The 12,277-nt window shown below is 38.1% G+C and overlaps 5 protein-coding genes across 5 annotated transcripts; 2 read left to right on the top strand and 3 right to left on the bottom strand.

Annotated features, from left to right (window-relative positions):
- Nucleotides 1–209: 209 nt before the first annotated feature.
- FDP41_013007 (uncharacterized protein) lies at nt 210–3,101 on the top strand (the record flags this gene model as incomplete). The annotated part of the gene is made up of 1 exon (XM_044703590.1): nt 210–3,101. The coding sequence occupies one exon, from the start codon at nt 210–212 to the stop codon at nt 3,099–3,101; it is 2,892 nt and encodes a 963-aa protein (XP_044565932.1).
- Nucleotides 3,102–3,349: 248 nt separating this feature from the next.
- On the bottom strand, nt 3,350–4,267 carry FDP41_013006 (uncharacterized protein; the record flags this gene model as incomplete). The annotated part of the gene is made up of 1 exon (XM_044703589.1): nt 3,350–4,267. The coding sequence occupies one exon, from the start codon at nt 4,265–4,267 to the stop codon at nt 3,350–3,352; it is 918 nt and encodes a 305-aa protein (XP_044565931.1).
- Nucleotides 4,268–4,671: 404 nt separating this feature from the next.
- On the top strand, nt 4,672–6,875 carry FDP41_013005 (uncharacterized protein; the record flags this gene model as incomplete). Its single annotated transcript, XM_044703588.1, has 2 exons — nt 4,672–5,497; nt 5,545–6,875. 2 exons carry the CDS (start codon nt 4,672–4,674, stop codon nt 6,873–6,875), a joined length of 2,157 nt encoding a protein of 718 aa, XP_044565930.1.
- A 53-nt stretch (nt 6,876–6,928) lies between these two features.
- On the bottom strand, nt 6,929–8,972 carry FDP41_013004 (uncharacterized protein; the record flags this gene model as incomplete). The annotated part of the gene is made up of 2 exons (XM_044703587.1): nt 6,929–8,106; nt 8,300–8,972. The coding sequence occupies 2 exons, from the start codon at nt 8,970–8,972 to the stop codon at nt 6,929–6,931; spliced, it is 1,851 nt and encodes a 616-aa protein (XP_044565929.1).
- Nucleotides 8,973–9,192: 220 nt separating this feature from the next.
- Nucleotides 9,193–12,012, bottom strand: FDP41_013003 (uncharacterized protein; the record flags this gene model as incomplete). Its single annotated transcript, XM_044703586.1, has 1 exon — nt 9,193–12,012. One exon carries the CDS (start codon nt 12,010–12,012, stop codon nt 9,193–9,195), a length of 2,820 nt encoding a protein of 939 aa, XP_044565928.1.
- Nucleotides 12,013–12,277: the final 265 nt, after the last annotated feature.

Genomic DNA, 12,277 nt, shown 5'->3' with positions numbered 1-12,277 from the left:
TGCTTTTTTGGGCGCATCTTGCTTCTGCCATCTCTGACTACCATCACAGCACAAGGATTGGAAGCTCTGTTTTATTTACATTCATCTTCACAACCTTGATTATATTTGTTGAGAACAAGAAATTTCTCTTTGAAGATAGGTGTTTGTAAATGACAAAAGGGTACTTCCAGTTTTTGGGCGAACATTTATATATTTTTCAAGTTAAAAAAATGACTCCAAAGCCTAAAGTGCTGGGCGTGGCTGAAAAGCCGGAAGCAGCCAAACAGATTGCAACAATTTTGAGTGGAAACAATTTCAAGAGGAGAGAAGGAAAATCAAAGTTTAACAAAGTATTTGAGTTTGAATATAGAATGAACGGACAAGTAGTAACCATGTGCATTACATCGGTGTTGGGCCATTTGATGGAGTTGGATTTTGAAGGCAAATTCCGATCATGGGCTTCATGTGATCCGATTGTTTTGATGGATGTTTCAACACCAGTGATACGTACTGTTCCAGAAAAAAATGCTGAAATTGAAAAGAACCTTGAAAACGAAGCCAGAAATGCAAGTAAATTAATTTTATGGCTCGATTGCGATAGAGAAGGAGAAAATATTGCATTCGAGGTCATTGAAGTTTGTAAACGAGTCAATAGAACGCTCTCTATTGAAAACAACACAATTTTAAGAGCTAGGTTTTCAGAATTTACTCCAGCAGCAATTAACAGAGCAATTAGAAATTTGGAAAGACCAAACGTTTTGGATAGCATGGCAGTGGATGCTCGACAAGAGTTGGATTTGAGAATTGGTGCAAGTTTTACTCGATTTCAATCAATGAGGCTTCAAAAAAAGTTTCACGGATTACCTGGAGATGTCATTAGTTATGGACCATGTCAATTTCCAACTCTTGGATTTGTTGTAAAGAGAGATTTGCTCATTAAGAATTTCGAAAGTGAAAAATTTTGGACGTTAAATTGCTCTCATGACATGGGCGAAGAGGGAAAAGCCCAATTTTTGTGGAAACGAGGACGATTATTTGACCATCTGACCTGTCTTGTACTGTACGAGTTGTGCGTTGAAAATCCAACAGCAACAGTTACACGAGTTGACAAAAAACGAAGAACCAAACAACGACCTGTTCCTCTCAACACCATTGAACTCCAAAAATTAGCATCTCAAAAATTGCGCATGAGTTCGCACGACACGATGAAAGTGGCAGAGTCCTTGTACAATAAGGGTTTCATCAGTTATCCCAGAACAGAGACAAATAACTATAATCAGTTTTCAGATGACGATTTGAAAAATCTAATTCAAGAACACTCTACAAATCCAGTTTGGGGACAGTATGCCTCGGACTTATTGAATGGAGGCTATCGAAAGCCAACCAGTGGCAAACAGGATGACAAGGCTCACCCTCCTATTCACCCTCTCAAAGGATCTTGTCAGACGAATGATCAGAAAGAGCAAGATTTATACGAATTAATATCAAGACATTTTCTCGCTTGTTGCTCTCAAGATGCGTTGGGTTCAGAAACGAAGGTTCACATTGTCATTGCTAATGAAGAGTTTACTTGCTCTGGACTGATGGTTGAACAAAAGAATTATCTCGAAATTTGGAAATATGACAAATGGTCCGACAAGAGCATTCCAGTGTTTCAACAAAATCAACAATTCGTTCCAACTTCACTTCTGATGGATGAAGGGGAAACAAGACCACCTCCACATCTTTCTGAATCGGATCTCATTTCGGCCATGGACTCCAATGGTATTGGAACTGATGCTACAGTAGCTCAGCATATCAAAACAATTCAAGACAGAGGATACGTGATCAAGAGAGGAAATAGATTTGAAGCAACTAATTTAGGAATAGCACTTCTGCAGGGCTATGACCTTATTGGCTATGAACTGTCAACACCCAATCTGAGAGCTAAAATGGAAAAAGATATGATGTGTATTAGTCAAGGACAAATCACAAAGGATGCCGTTATTAATCAAAGCTTGGCAATGTACAAGCATGTGTTTATGCAAATTTGTAAATCTGCCCATTTGTTGGACAAGGCTGTTCAACAACATTTCAAACCTATTGGAGAGTCAGGACAAAGTAAGGTCTTGGTGAGATCCTTCTCAATGTGTGGCTGTGGAAACAGCATGGATTTGAAAGAGCAAGACGGGCATCGCTTTTTATTTTGCAAAAACTGCAAAGAGGCCTATAATTTGCCAAGCAAGTGCGAATATGAGAGCATTTCAGATCAATGTCCAATATGTAACTTCCAGGTATTGGACGTCACCACCCAGAAGAACACTAATTACAAAATATGCCCTAACTGCTTTAACAACCCGCCAGATTTAGAGAATGCAGGGGCAGAAACCCATGCAAATGGATTTAGATGCTTTAGCTGTACCTTTCAGGAATGTAAATACTCCAAGAAGCAAGAGGCATTTGTAAGAAAATGTCCCAAATGCTCCAAGAATATGGTTGTCAAACAAGGAAAAGAAGGCAATTTCTACATTGGATGTAAGGGGTTCCCTTCATGTAGAACTGCTATTTGGATGCCCAAGTCCATAACAAGTGTTGAAGTAACCTCGGATAAGTGTCTAAATTGTAGTACAAGATTGGAATCTGTATTCAAAACCAAGTTCAAAATTTCCAGAGATGGTACATTTCTTCCTTCTCATATTCAATCGGAACATGTCACTTGTATTTTTTGTGACACTGATTTTAATGAGATTTTCAGTATTAGCCTTAGTGCTCTTAATCAGACTGATTCAAATAATGAATCTGGTTCTGTAGCCATTCATAGTAACAGCAACAACATTAATACAGGAAGGTCCAGAACGGTAGCTTCCTTTCAGTCCACTCGAACCTCTCCTCAAACAACAACTATGCATACTACCTTGAGAAAAAAAGAAAAAGCCCATCGAGTACGGCTAACCAAATTACCCTCGATAAAATGCTTGGAAAAAGAACTGGTAGGGACTTTAACACATCACCCTCTGGATATCCATCTAGCACCAATTCAGGGACATCACCAAGCAACGCCTACTCATCTCACAAACGATCAGAAGCACGGGAGCAAACCTCTCAACGCAATTCAAACCAAAGTGGAAGTAACGATAAGGTAAATTGCCCTCATTGTGGACAGCTTGCCATCAAGCTTGTGTGTAAGAAGGCCGGAGACAATCAAGGAAGACATTTCTACAAATGCTCCAACAAAGAAGGTGATTGTTCAAAATTTTTCCAATGGGCAGATTAAAGATCATCGAATCGTCCTCTTTCATTTGTGGTTCTCTCTACTCTCATGATTCTGCAACTCGTAAGGGTTCACAATAATTCTTAGTTTCAAACAATTAGATCACTATTAAGATTTTTGTTACTTGTGGCCTCCACAATACCAGTGAATTGATGGTATGTTTTTCAAATTCATTCTCTCATTCACAGATATCCAGGTGCATTGACAACAGTAGCTCGAATAATCTGGAAAGTCCTTTTCTTCAAACCCTTTTTTAACAGTATCTGGATAGTTATTTCTGAAAAACAGATAGTTCACATCAGATTTCCACTTCTTACCATCAAAGATGATGACTTTGAAATCACATTTCATGCATCGCAAGTCATCACATCTTTTAAAAGACATGTACGTATTGATACCTAAACCATCTGAGCTATTTCCAATGAAGGCAGCTGAACATTTTCTTGGTGTTGACGCAATACCGCTACTAGTGTCGTGATGTGAGGTTGTGTGGAAATGTCCAATATTATTATGAGTCGTTATTGCAGAGGAGCTGATCTTTTGTGCTGAGTTTTGATGAGTTCCACCATTACTCGGAGAAAGGACCTGAAATGCATTAACTTTGGAAAATGAATTCTTTTTCTTCACCAGAGGAGATATTGGCTCTTCTAATAACTCGTTCATAATCTTGTCTAACTCATGATGATCATTAATTTTTCTATTTGTCGGAGAATGTTGAACAAACTGATTCAAATGATGTGGTCTCTTGAATGAAGCAGCACTTGTGAGTGTTTGAGGTTGGGCGGGTGGATAATTTACATGATTATTCAAATTAGCATACAAATTATTCTTGCTATTTCTTTGTGGATGAGTGGCAGACCCCATAATTGGCGAAGATGACACATTTCGTGGAATCTCCTCAATTTTACTTGTCACTGCTCTTTGAGGAGGGGATGGGTGACTCGAAGGTCTTTCAATAATCTCCTCAATCTCGACCATTAACTCATCCAAATCACAAGCAACTGCGTCCGATGATGTATCCGAGTTTGAGGTGGGCATGGTATTGTTTCACTCCTCATCAACCTTTTTGCTCCACTTCGGATTTGAAAAGTTTCCCAACAATACCTTCGGCTCAACAAAATACAAATCGAGTAAGAAGCGCCTCTTTATGCCCTTTCTTCTGAGTGTTCAGAATGAATATTCTAAAATTTGGATCCACAACAGAGAGAGTAGAAAATTTCACTGGTCTCGAGGATGACGATAGATCACTGTACAACTTTTTTTTTCTATTGTATTTGAGCTCCGCCTGACCTAGATTGGCGGGAAAACACAAAGGTTCAAACTACAAAAAAAAAACACCACCACAACATACAACACACCTTGTGTCATTGCCATCATCATCATCATTGGATTGATCATTCTCGGAAACTTGCTCATATCTAAATTCTGTCAAAAACAACAAAATGCCAATTACATTACCCTACAGTTTTGATGAAACGGATGAGCTTGTGGTGTTCCGAATTCATTTGAAGGGTGCCACTCGGAGTCAGATGAGTGTCACTGTTGCCGATTGTTATGTGAAAGTGAATTGTCCTCCTCATCACTTTCTAGAGTTGGACTTGAAAGAGGAAATTGTATTGGATGCGTCGGCAAGAACCCAGAACAAAATTGAGGGTCACGACTTGGTGTTGCAATTTAGAAAGGCCGAACGAAAACGTTGGGAGACAGCAGTCAGAATAATTGATGACAACAACGTCACAAAGGAAATGATTGAGAAGCGAAGAGCAGAGTCTATTGAAAGACTAAGAAAAATTGAAGAACAAGAACGAGAAGAAAGGAAAAAAGAAAAATTGAAAGAAGAAAAAAGACTTTTGGAAAAACATTGGGAAGATGAAAAACAAAAAAGAGAGGAAATAGAACGTAAAAAACAAATGGAACGAGAACAAGCAGCATCTGAATTGCAAGAATTTAAGAAAAAAGAGGAGGTCAATATTACCAGTGAAACTTTTTCACAAGAAAATCTCTCAAACGCTTTGCCACAGAATCGTATGACACAACCAATCATTGAAGATGTAACAAATGAAGAAGAGGACATAGCTGTCGATTCAAAAGCAGACAAGTACGAAAAATGTGATGTTCCAGTGAGAGGCACAGAAACATCAACAATTAAGCTCTCATTCACTCCAAGGGCACTACGAACTCCAGCACGAGAAGACAAGGATAGTGAAACTTTAAAGAAATTCGAAATTTGGAAGAGAAAGAATAAGAGGGCTGAATTTGAAGATAGTGGTAAGTATGAAAGTTATTCACCTTTAGTCATTCTAATCTAATTTCAGTGGTATGGGTTATTGAGAGAGGTGACAAGTTTATGAAAAAGCAAAACTTCTCGTCAGCTATTAGCGCTTATACAGAAGCCTTGACCATGGATTCGAATGCCATTTCTTGCTTGTCAAAGAGAGCTGCATGTCACTTTGAGCGCCAAGAATATCTCAAAGCTATTGAAGATTGCACACAATTTTTACAGACAGAGGCAAAGACTGAGACAAACGTGGAGGATAAATATGTAGCCCTCGCATTAATCACTCGAGCAAAGAGTTATCAAGAAATTGGCGATTTCAAAAAAGCATTAGAAGATGCTAACCTAGCTTACAAAGTAGAGTCAAATTTGGAGTATCAAAAAATTATTAAGAATCTTGAGAAAATTTTATCTGGCAATGTTGCATCGGAAAAAGATAAGGCAGATCTCTTGAAAGAAGAAGGAGATGCTGAATATTTCGAGAGGCGATTTGAAAAAGCAATCTCATGTTACACGAGCGCGATCAATCTCAAGCCCTTCTTTTTTAGAGCATACGGAAATCGAGCCGCTTGCCATCTTCAATTGAACAAATTCTTCAATTGTATCGAAGATTGCACTTACATTTTAGAAAACATTCATTCTAAAGCTGTTGGTGAAACAGAACGAAAACAGAGCGCCTCTCTCATTTTGAAATCCTACACTCGAAGAGGAACATGCTATTTCAAATTGGGTGATTTTCAACGATCTTATAAGGATTATGAACAGGCCTCTCGAATGGCCCCAGAAGATGAAGACATAATGGCAGATTTAGAAAAAGTCAATAAGGAACTCACGTCACAACTTCAAGGAGATTGGCTCAAAAACACTGCCAACAATTTTTATTTGAACCAAGACTATGCTTCTGCAATTCATTCGTATACGCTTGCCATTCAACTCGACAAAACCAATCCTGTCTATTATTCAAACAGAGCCCAATGTTATTTCAAGGTGGGAGATTATGTGAAATGTGTTAAAGATTGTAATCTTGCTCTTTCCGTTTTGTCTGATGAAGATGAAAAGAGAGTGACTGAAATTTTAAAGGAGGAAGAAACAGGTGTTGATACGAATCCAAACAACAAGACCAAACCTGAATTTCCAACCAATCCAAAACTTACTCCCAAACTACAAATGAAGGTATATCTGAAGAGAGCAGTGGCTTACAAGGAGATGGAAGAATACGAAAGAGCGTTTCTTGACGTACGGCGAGCTCAACAATTCGAACCTGAAAATAAGGAAATCAAATGTGAATACGAAAAAATCGAAGCCTTGTACAATGGCTGGAAGAAGGAGCAGGAGGAAAAAGTAAAGGTTGAACCAAAGTCAGACAAATAATTATAATAATATTAAACATTTTGATACACAAGATTGATATTTTCATCATTTGTTTAACATGGTGAGTGGAAACCCATATACATGTTATTCTGAAGTCTCACCACCGCATTATAAATTCCAAAACCAGTCATACACAACGTTGAAACGAAAATAATCAAAGCCACACAAAACACCACCAATGATTTTCGTTTCTTTGCAAACACAAAGTGCAGCAAAATCTGTCCAACCATTCCAGCCAACAAACCAAACACAAAGAACCACAATCCATAATCGAGTGGCAACGTTCCCAAAATGACAAACTGAATCGATGAAATCGAAGCTGTGAATAAAATCATAAAGGACGCTGTTGCAGAGGCCACCAAAGGATCCACACCCAAGGCCAACAACAATGGTCCCTTGATCATTCCACCACCAACTCCAAGTAAGCCAGCCAACATTCCAGAAAATCCAGCAAGTAATGGATATGCACTCACTGTCCACAAGGTATATCGAATATCTCCCTGAACAAACTTGTATCCACTTCCAACCAATGCTTGACGTTCCTGATGTTTCTTCAATAGATAGACAGCCACTAAAATGGTAATAAAAATCATAATTGGAAACATGAGTGAAAATAAAACCCAATACCATGGAGAACAATATGGAATTTGTAAAACACTTGGAGCTCCATGTCCACCTCTCATAATAGTCAAAGCAAACACAATAATCCAGCACAAAACGAGTATAAAAAGTTTCATGAAAGGAGTTCCTTTTTCTTCGTTAGTGAGTTTTCTGGCATATCGTTGCTTTTCTTCTTGTTCGATTTTTTCTTGTTCAATTTTTTCTAATTGATCTTCATCGAGAAGAGATGTTTCTAAAACATTATTTCCAGGTTGTGGTGTTGAATTTTTAGGTCTGTCAAATGTCTCTGATTCTGAATCTGAATGTGGACTTTCATCGATTTGAGTGTATTGAGCATCAGATGGAATATTTAATCGATCATGGTTAAGAGCTGCAGATTCTGCTTTCCACATTTGTACAGCTCGGATCGTAGTTGTAACAGTCATGATTGTTAAAATGATAGCACTCAATGCAACCATAAGCCATGAAGGAAACATGGTATTAAAAAGAACACCAACTAACACGCCAATCAATGACATGGGTTGTAATAAAAGTGTGACATCGTAATTAATGAGAGGTCGATCGGCATGAGGATGTCTCTTCATTGAAAGTGCAATGAAATTGGAAATTGCTGTGTGGTGTGACCATACAAAAAGGGTAATGATTCACAATCAGGTCATTCATGTTTTTTTTCATAATAATAATATTTCAGTATTTTCCATTTTGAATTTCCAGAAGGAATTCACAAAGATAGAAATTCAACAAATTTCCCACCATAATAATCACAACCATCACAATTATTATAGTTTGACAAAAAAACTTACCAGCACCAAAAATCATTGTTTTCGAAATTGGAACAGCCAACTGAGGTGGAAATTGACCTGCTGCTTCCAACAATGGTACAATCACACCACCACCTCCAATTCCTGCCACCGAAGCCAACACACTCCCCAAAAAGGAAAAAACTGTCGAAATGGCATCCAAATAGGAAAATCTTGGAAATAAATCCTTGTGATAGCAAATACCTGCTTGAACCGTGGAACCTTGTGGTGTGACAAAACTATTCTGATAACTTGCAAAATCATTTCCAAAAATTGATCTTCTACATTGATTCATTGATCCAAATATATTCGAACATTGAGTCGTATTGGTACAAAAAGTACATTTTCCGATGAGAGGATCGCAAATTAATTCTTCACCACAATCACGGAGGTAGGTCTGTGTGGTGCAGTTATTTCCAAGAAAGCGTTTGGAAAAGGTGAGTGATTCTACAAAATTCGAGTGGTTGGAGAGAATGACAAGGAGACTCATGAATACAAGAACACAAAATAAATAATAATTGGACATGGCGATGATGATGGAGGAGGACATTGACGAGGACGATCTTAATCGGTAGGGGATTGTTTTTGGGAGAGAGGATGATGATGAAGATGACGATGAAAGGAAGAACAAGCATCCTCCTCTTCTTCTTGTTGAGGAGAAGGAGGAAAACGTCATTTTTTCAAGTTTGGTGGTTGTTGTTGTTGGGTTGATGATGGTGACTGATTATGACATTCGATAAAAGAGGAGATGAACAGACTTGGGTGAATGCACTCAATTACTGAATTTCCAGTTGGAGTCATGTGACTTGAATTGTTTGTTGTGAAGATGATGATGGAATCAACAACTGGAAATAGAGCAATTCAAAGAGGATGGAGTGATCCTATTGTAAGTGTTATTATTGCTGTGATGAATTCTTTGAAGGAGAGATGGTGGTAGCGCTGGTTGTGACGACAGTCGAAGATGTCTCTAATAAATCCTTAATGAATGGATTCACAACATTCTCTCCAATTTCATCGAGTAATTGTTCGAGGAGTTCTTCATCGGAGCAAAATTCTGGAGACTCCATGACTGTGGTGGGAGAATCCTGTTGCTGTTGTGGAGTGGAGGTGGATTTACTCAATCGAGCGTAAAGGAGAGTCACATTCAACTTTTCACACAGTTTTCGACTGGATTTTCGATTTCCTCCTCCAGGAGATGAAAGATTGGAATGATTTGGATTTGTCGAATCATCGGTGGAAGAATATTCAAGCATTGAACTCATGGAACTTTGTGATTTCAAGGTTGGACCAGTCGGTAATGTCGGTTGCTCACTGTCACTTTCACTAATGTGTTGTCCACTTTCGACTTTTACAATTCCCTCAATATCAAAAATGGATTCATCACTGTTGTCGTATTTGATTTTCTCAATCTTGTCCAATAAGTATTCTTCAATGGCTCGTAATTGCCTCACATAGGTAGAATGTACACTCATGTTTGGTCTGTGAGTTTTGATAAAATCGAGTGTATGATTAACTCTCCATCCAACACATATCATGAGAAATAGTGTAATCACTGTCACGGAGCGACTTCTGCCTTCTTGACAATGAACTAAAATATTCTCATTGTTTTTAACTGCTCTATTGATGAACATGACGCTCTCTTTCATTTGCTCAGCTGTAAAATAACAAAACACAGGATCATGATCATCTAGTCTAATATGTAAATATGAAAACTTTTGTGGTGATTTTTCTAACGGGTCATTGGGGTTGCAAATGAGCTTATCAGGAATGACACACTTGCACTCTTTTGCACAGTTTAAAATGTTTCTAATGACAATTCTCCTTGGCAATAAAACTTCGATTGCTCGCTCTTGTGAAATTACTCTATAACCGGATAAATAAATATTCTTATAAATGTGACTTGGTAACAAAAACTCTACAAAATCGAATGAGGTAATTGAAAATGGATATTTTGCCTCAAAGTGGCCATAATTTAAAGGGCTGTGTAATGTATACAGATTGTACGATTTTCCTTCTAATTGTAAAACTCGCAATAGCCATTTGACACGCGTTTCGTCTCTTGCAGAGCCTCCAATAACTACAACATTCGACATTTTTCTCCATGCAAATCTTGTTCTGTATAGTTCCTTATCGATACATGTATTGGTTGATTCTATCATGTGAATAATACTCAACACGTTGTCTTTGTTCACTTCATCCACAGGAATATGTTCAATAATGTAATCTGGTAAATAAAAATGAATTGACCATTGGATGTGTTGAGAAAGTCCTAGAGAGGAAGATCTAGGGCTTAATTGATGAAGAGTTTTCGGGCTTGCTAAACTCTCTTGGCTGTGACTATTAACGCCGTGCATGGAATGCAAATTTAACATGGGCACTGCAGATGAATTACTTAACGTTCTTGGGCGAGTTGTGGTTGATGTGGTGGGAAGGAAACCTGCATTATTATTTACATCTGAAGAGTCAGATGGGATGGACAAATTTACATAACTGTTATGAAGCTGTTCAGAGGAGGATGAAGCATGCTTTGGTCGTGGTATTTCGCTCTCAATTTGGGACGACAAAATATTACTCATTTCTGAAATAGTTAATCCATGAGAAGAAGAAGAAGAAGCTTTGGGGTGGTGGCTTGGTGAAGTTTGAGAAAGAGGAGAAATTATAAAATCTTTTTCAGAGGATCGAACATCAATCAATAAAAGTGGGAGGACCTTGTCAGTAATACTAGGCTGAAGAACCATCATATTATAGAGGGTCTTTAAACCTATTTTTTTGATTTTCACTTCTCCTGTTTGTAATGTGCTGGGAGAGGTCATGCGGGACGAGGAGCTACGTCTTTTTCTTATTTTACTCTCTTTATAGGCTCCTCCTTCGTCTTCTGATGAAGATGAATAAATATTTGAAGTGGGCGTATTGATTGTGCTCGTACTTGTTTTTGTTCCAACATTTTTAAGAAAATCATCCATTGTCCTTGTTTTTGATTGTTGATCTTTTTCTGGAGTTGACTGAGAGGTATTTGACAGATTTGATGACTTTTGGAGTAAACTGCTTGAAATTGAAAGATGCCCATCAGAAATAATATTCTTTTTCAAAGCGTGAACATCGTCATGTAAATTGTTGTTGGGATTGACTGCCACATCCGTAGATGTTGTTGAATTTGATTTAGATTGCAAAGTTGTATTAGTATTACTTTGGTGAGATCGATCTGGGTCATGACTATGACGGGGTAACTTCTTCAAAAAGTGAATGATGTCATTATTTGAAAAGCTCTTTAAATGTTTCGCAAGAAATGACATGGACGAAGCGTTTTTCGGATTCGTATCCGAATGATGTTGGTTATCGTTTGGACTCGATGAAGAAATAGTCCGTACAGATTGTGAAGCATCCAATGACGGATTGGGTGTTGTATTGTGAGCGTCCATACTTGTCGATTGTTGTTCTTGTACTAGTGATGATGGTGGTCCTATCATTAGTGTTGATGGTGGTGACGATGATGATGATGAACTAGTTCCAACGATCGGCGCTACTCTAGAGCCAGAACTTATCTGTTGTTGCCCTGAATGATGATCCGAAACATTCATTCCTTCAGAATTGACAATGATGGATGGCGAATGTAACGCGGACACTTGGTTGGTTGTTGATGATAGGAGTTGTGGCTGTACTTGTTGTTGAGGTTGGGATGGAAGGAGAGATTCTTCCTGCTCCCCTTTAGCACTCATTTTTTTTATGATGAAATGAAATTATATCATAAGCCTCGATGATGATGATCTATTCCGGATTAGAAGGAATAATCAACCAAAAGAAGGAGGTGTTGAACAATAATTAGAAGAATCTCCTCGTACTCGCTATCCATTGTTCCCTACTTCTTCGAAAAGAGTCTCAACATGACGAGGGTTCAAACAAAACACTAAAGTTGAAGATGAAGAGAGAGAAATTTTTTTAACGATTTCAACCAAAAAAAATTCTGCAGCTTCACTCTCTCGA

This window comes from Naegleria fowleri, assembly GCF_008403515.1.
Source record: "Naegleria fowleri strain ATCC 30894 chromosome Unknown tig16, whole genome shotgun sequence".
Classification (NCBI taxonomy): Eukaryota; Heterolobosea; class Eutetramitea; order Acrasida; family Naegleriidae; genus Naegleria; species Naegleria fowleri.
This window is presented reverse-complemented; position numbering and strand designations above follow the sequence as displayed.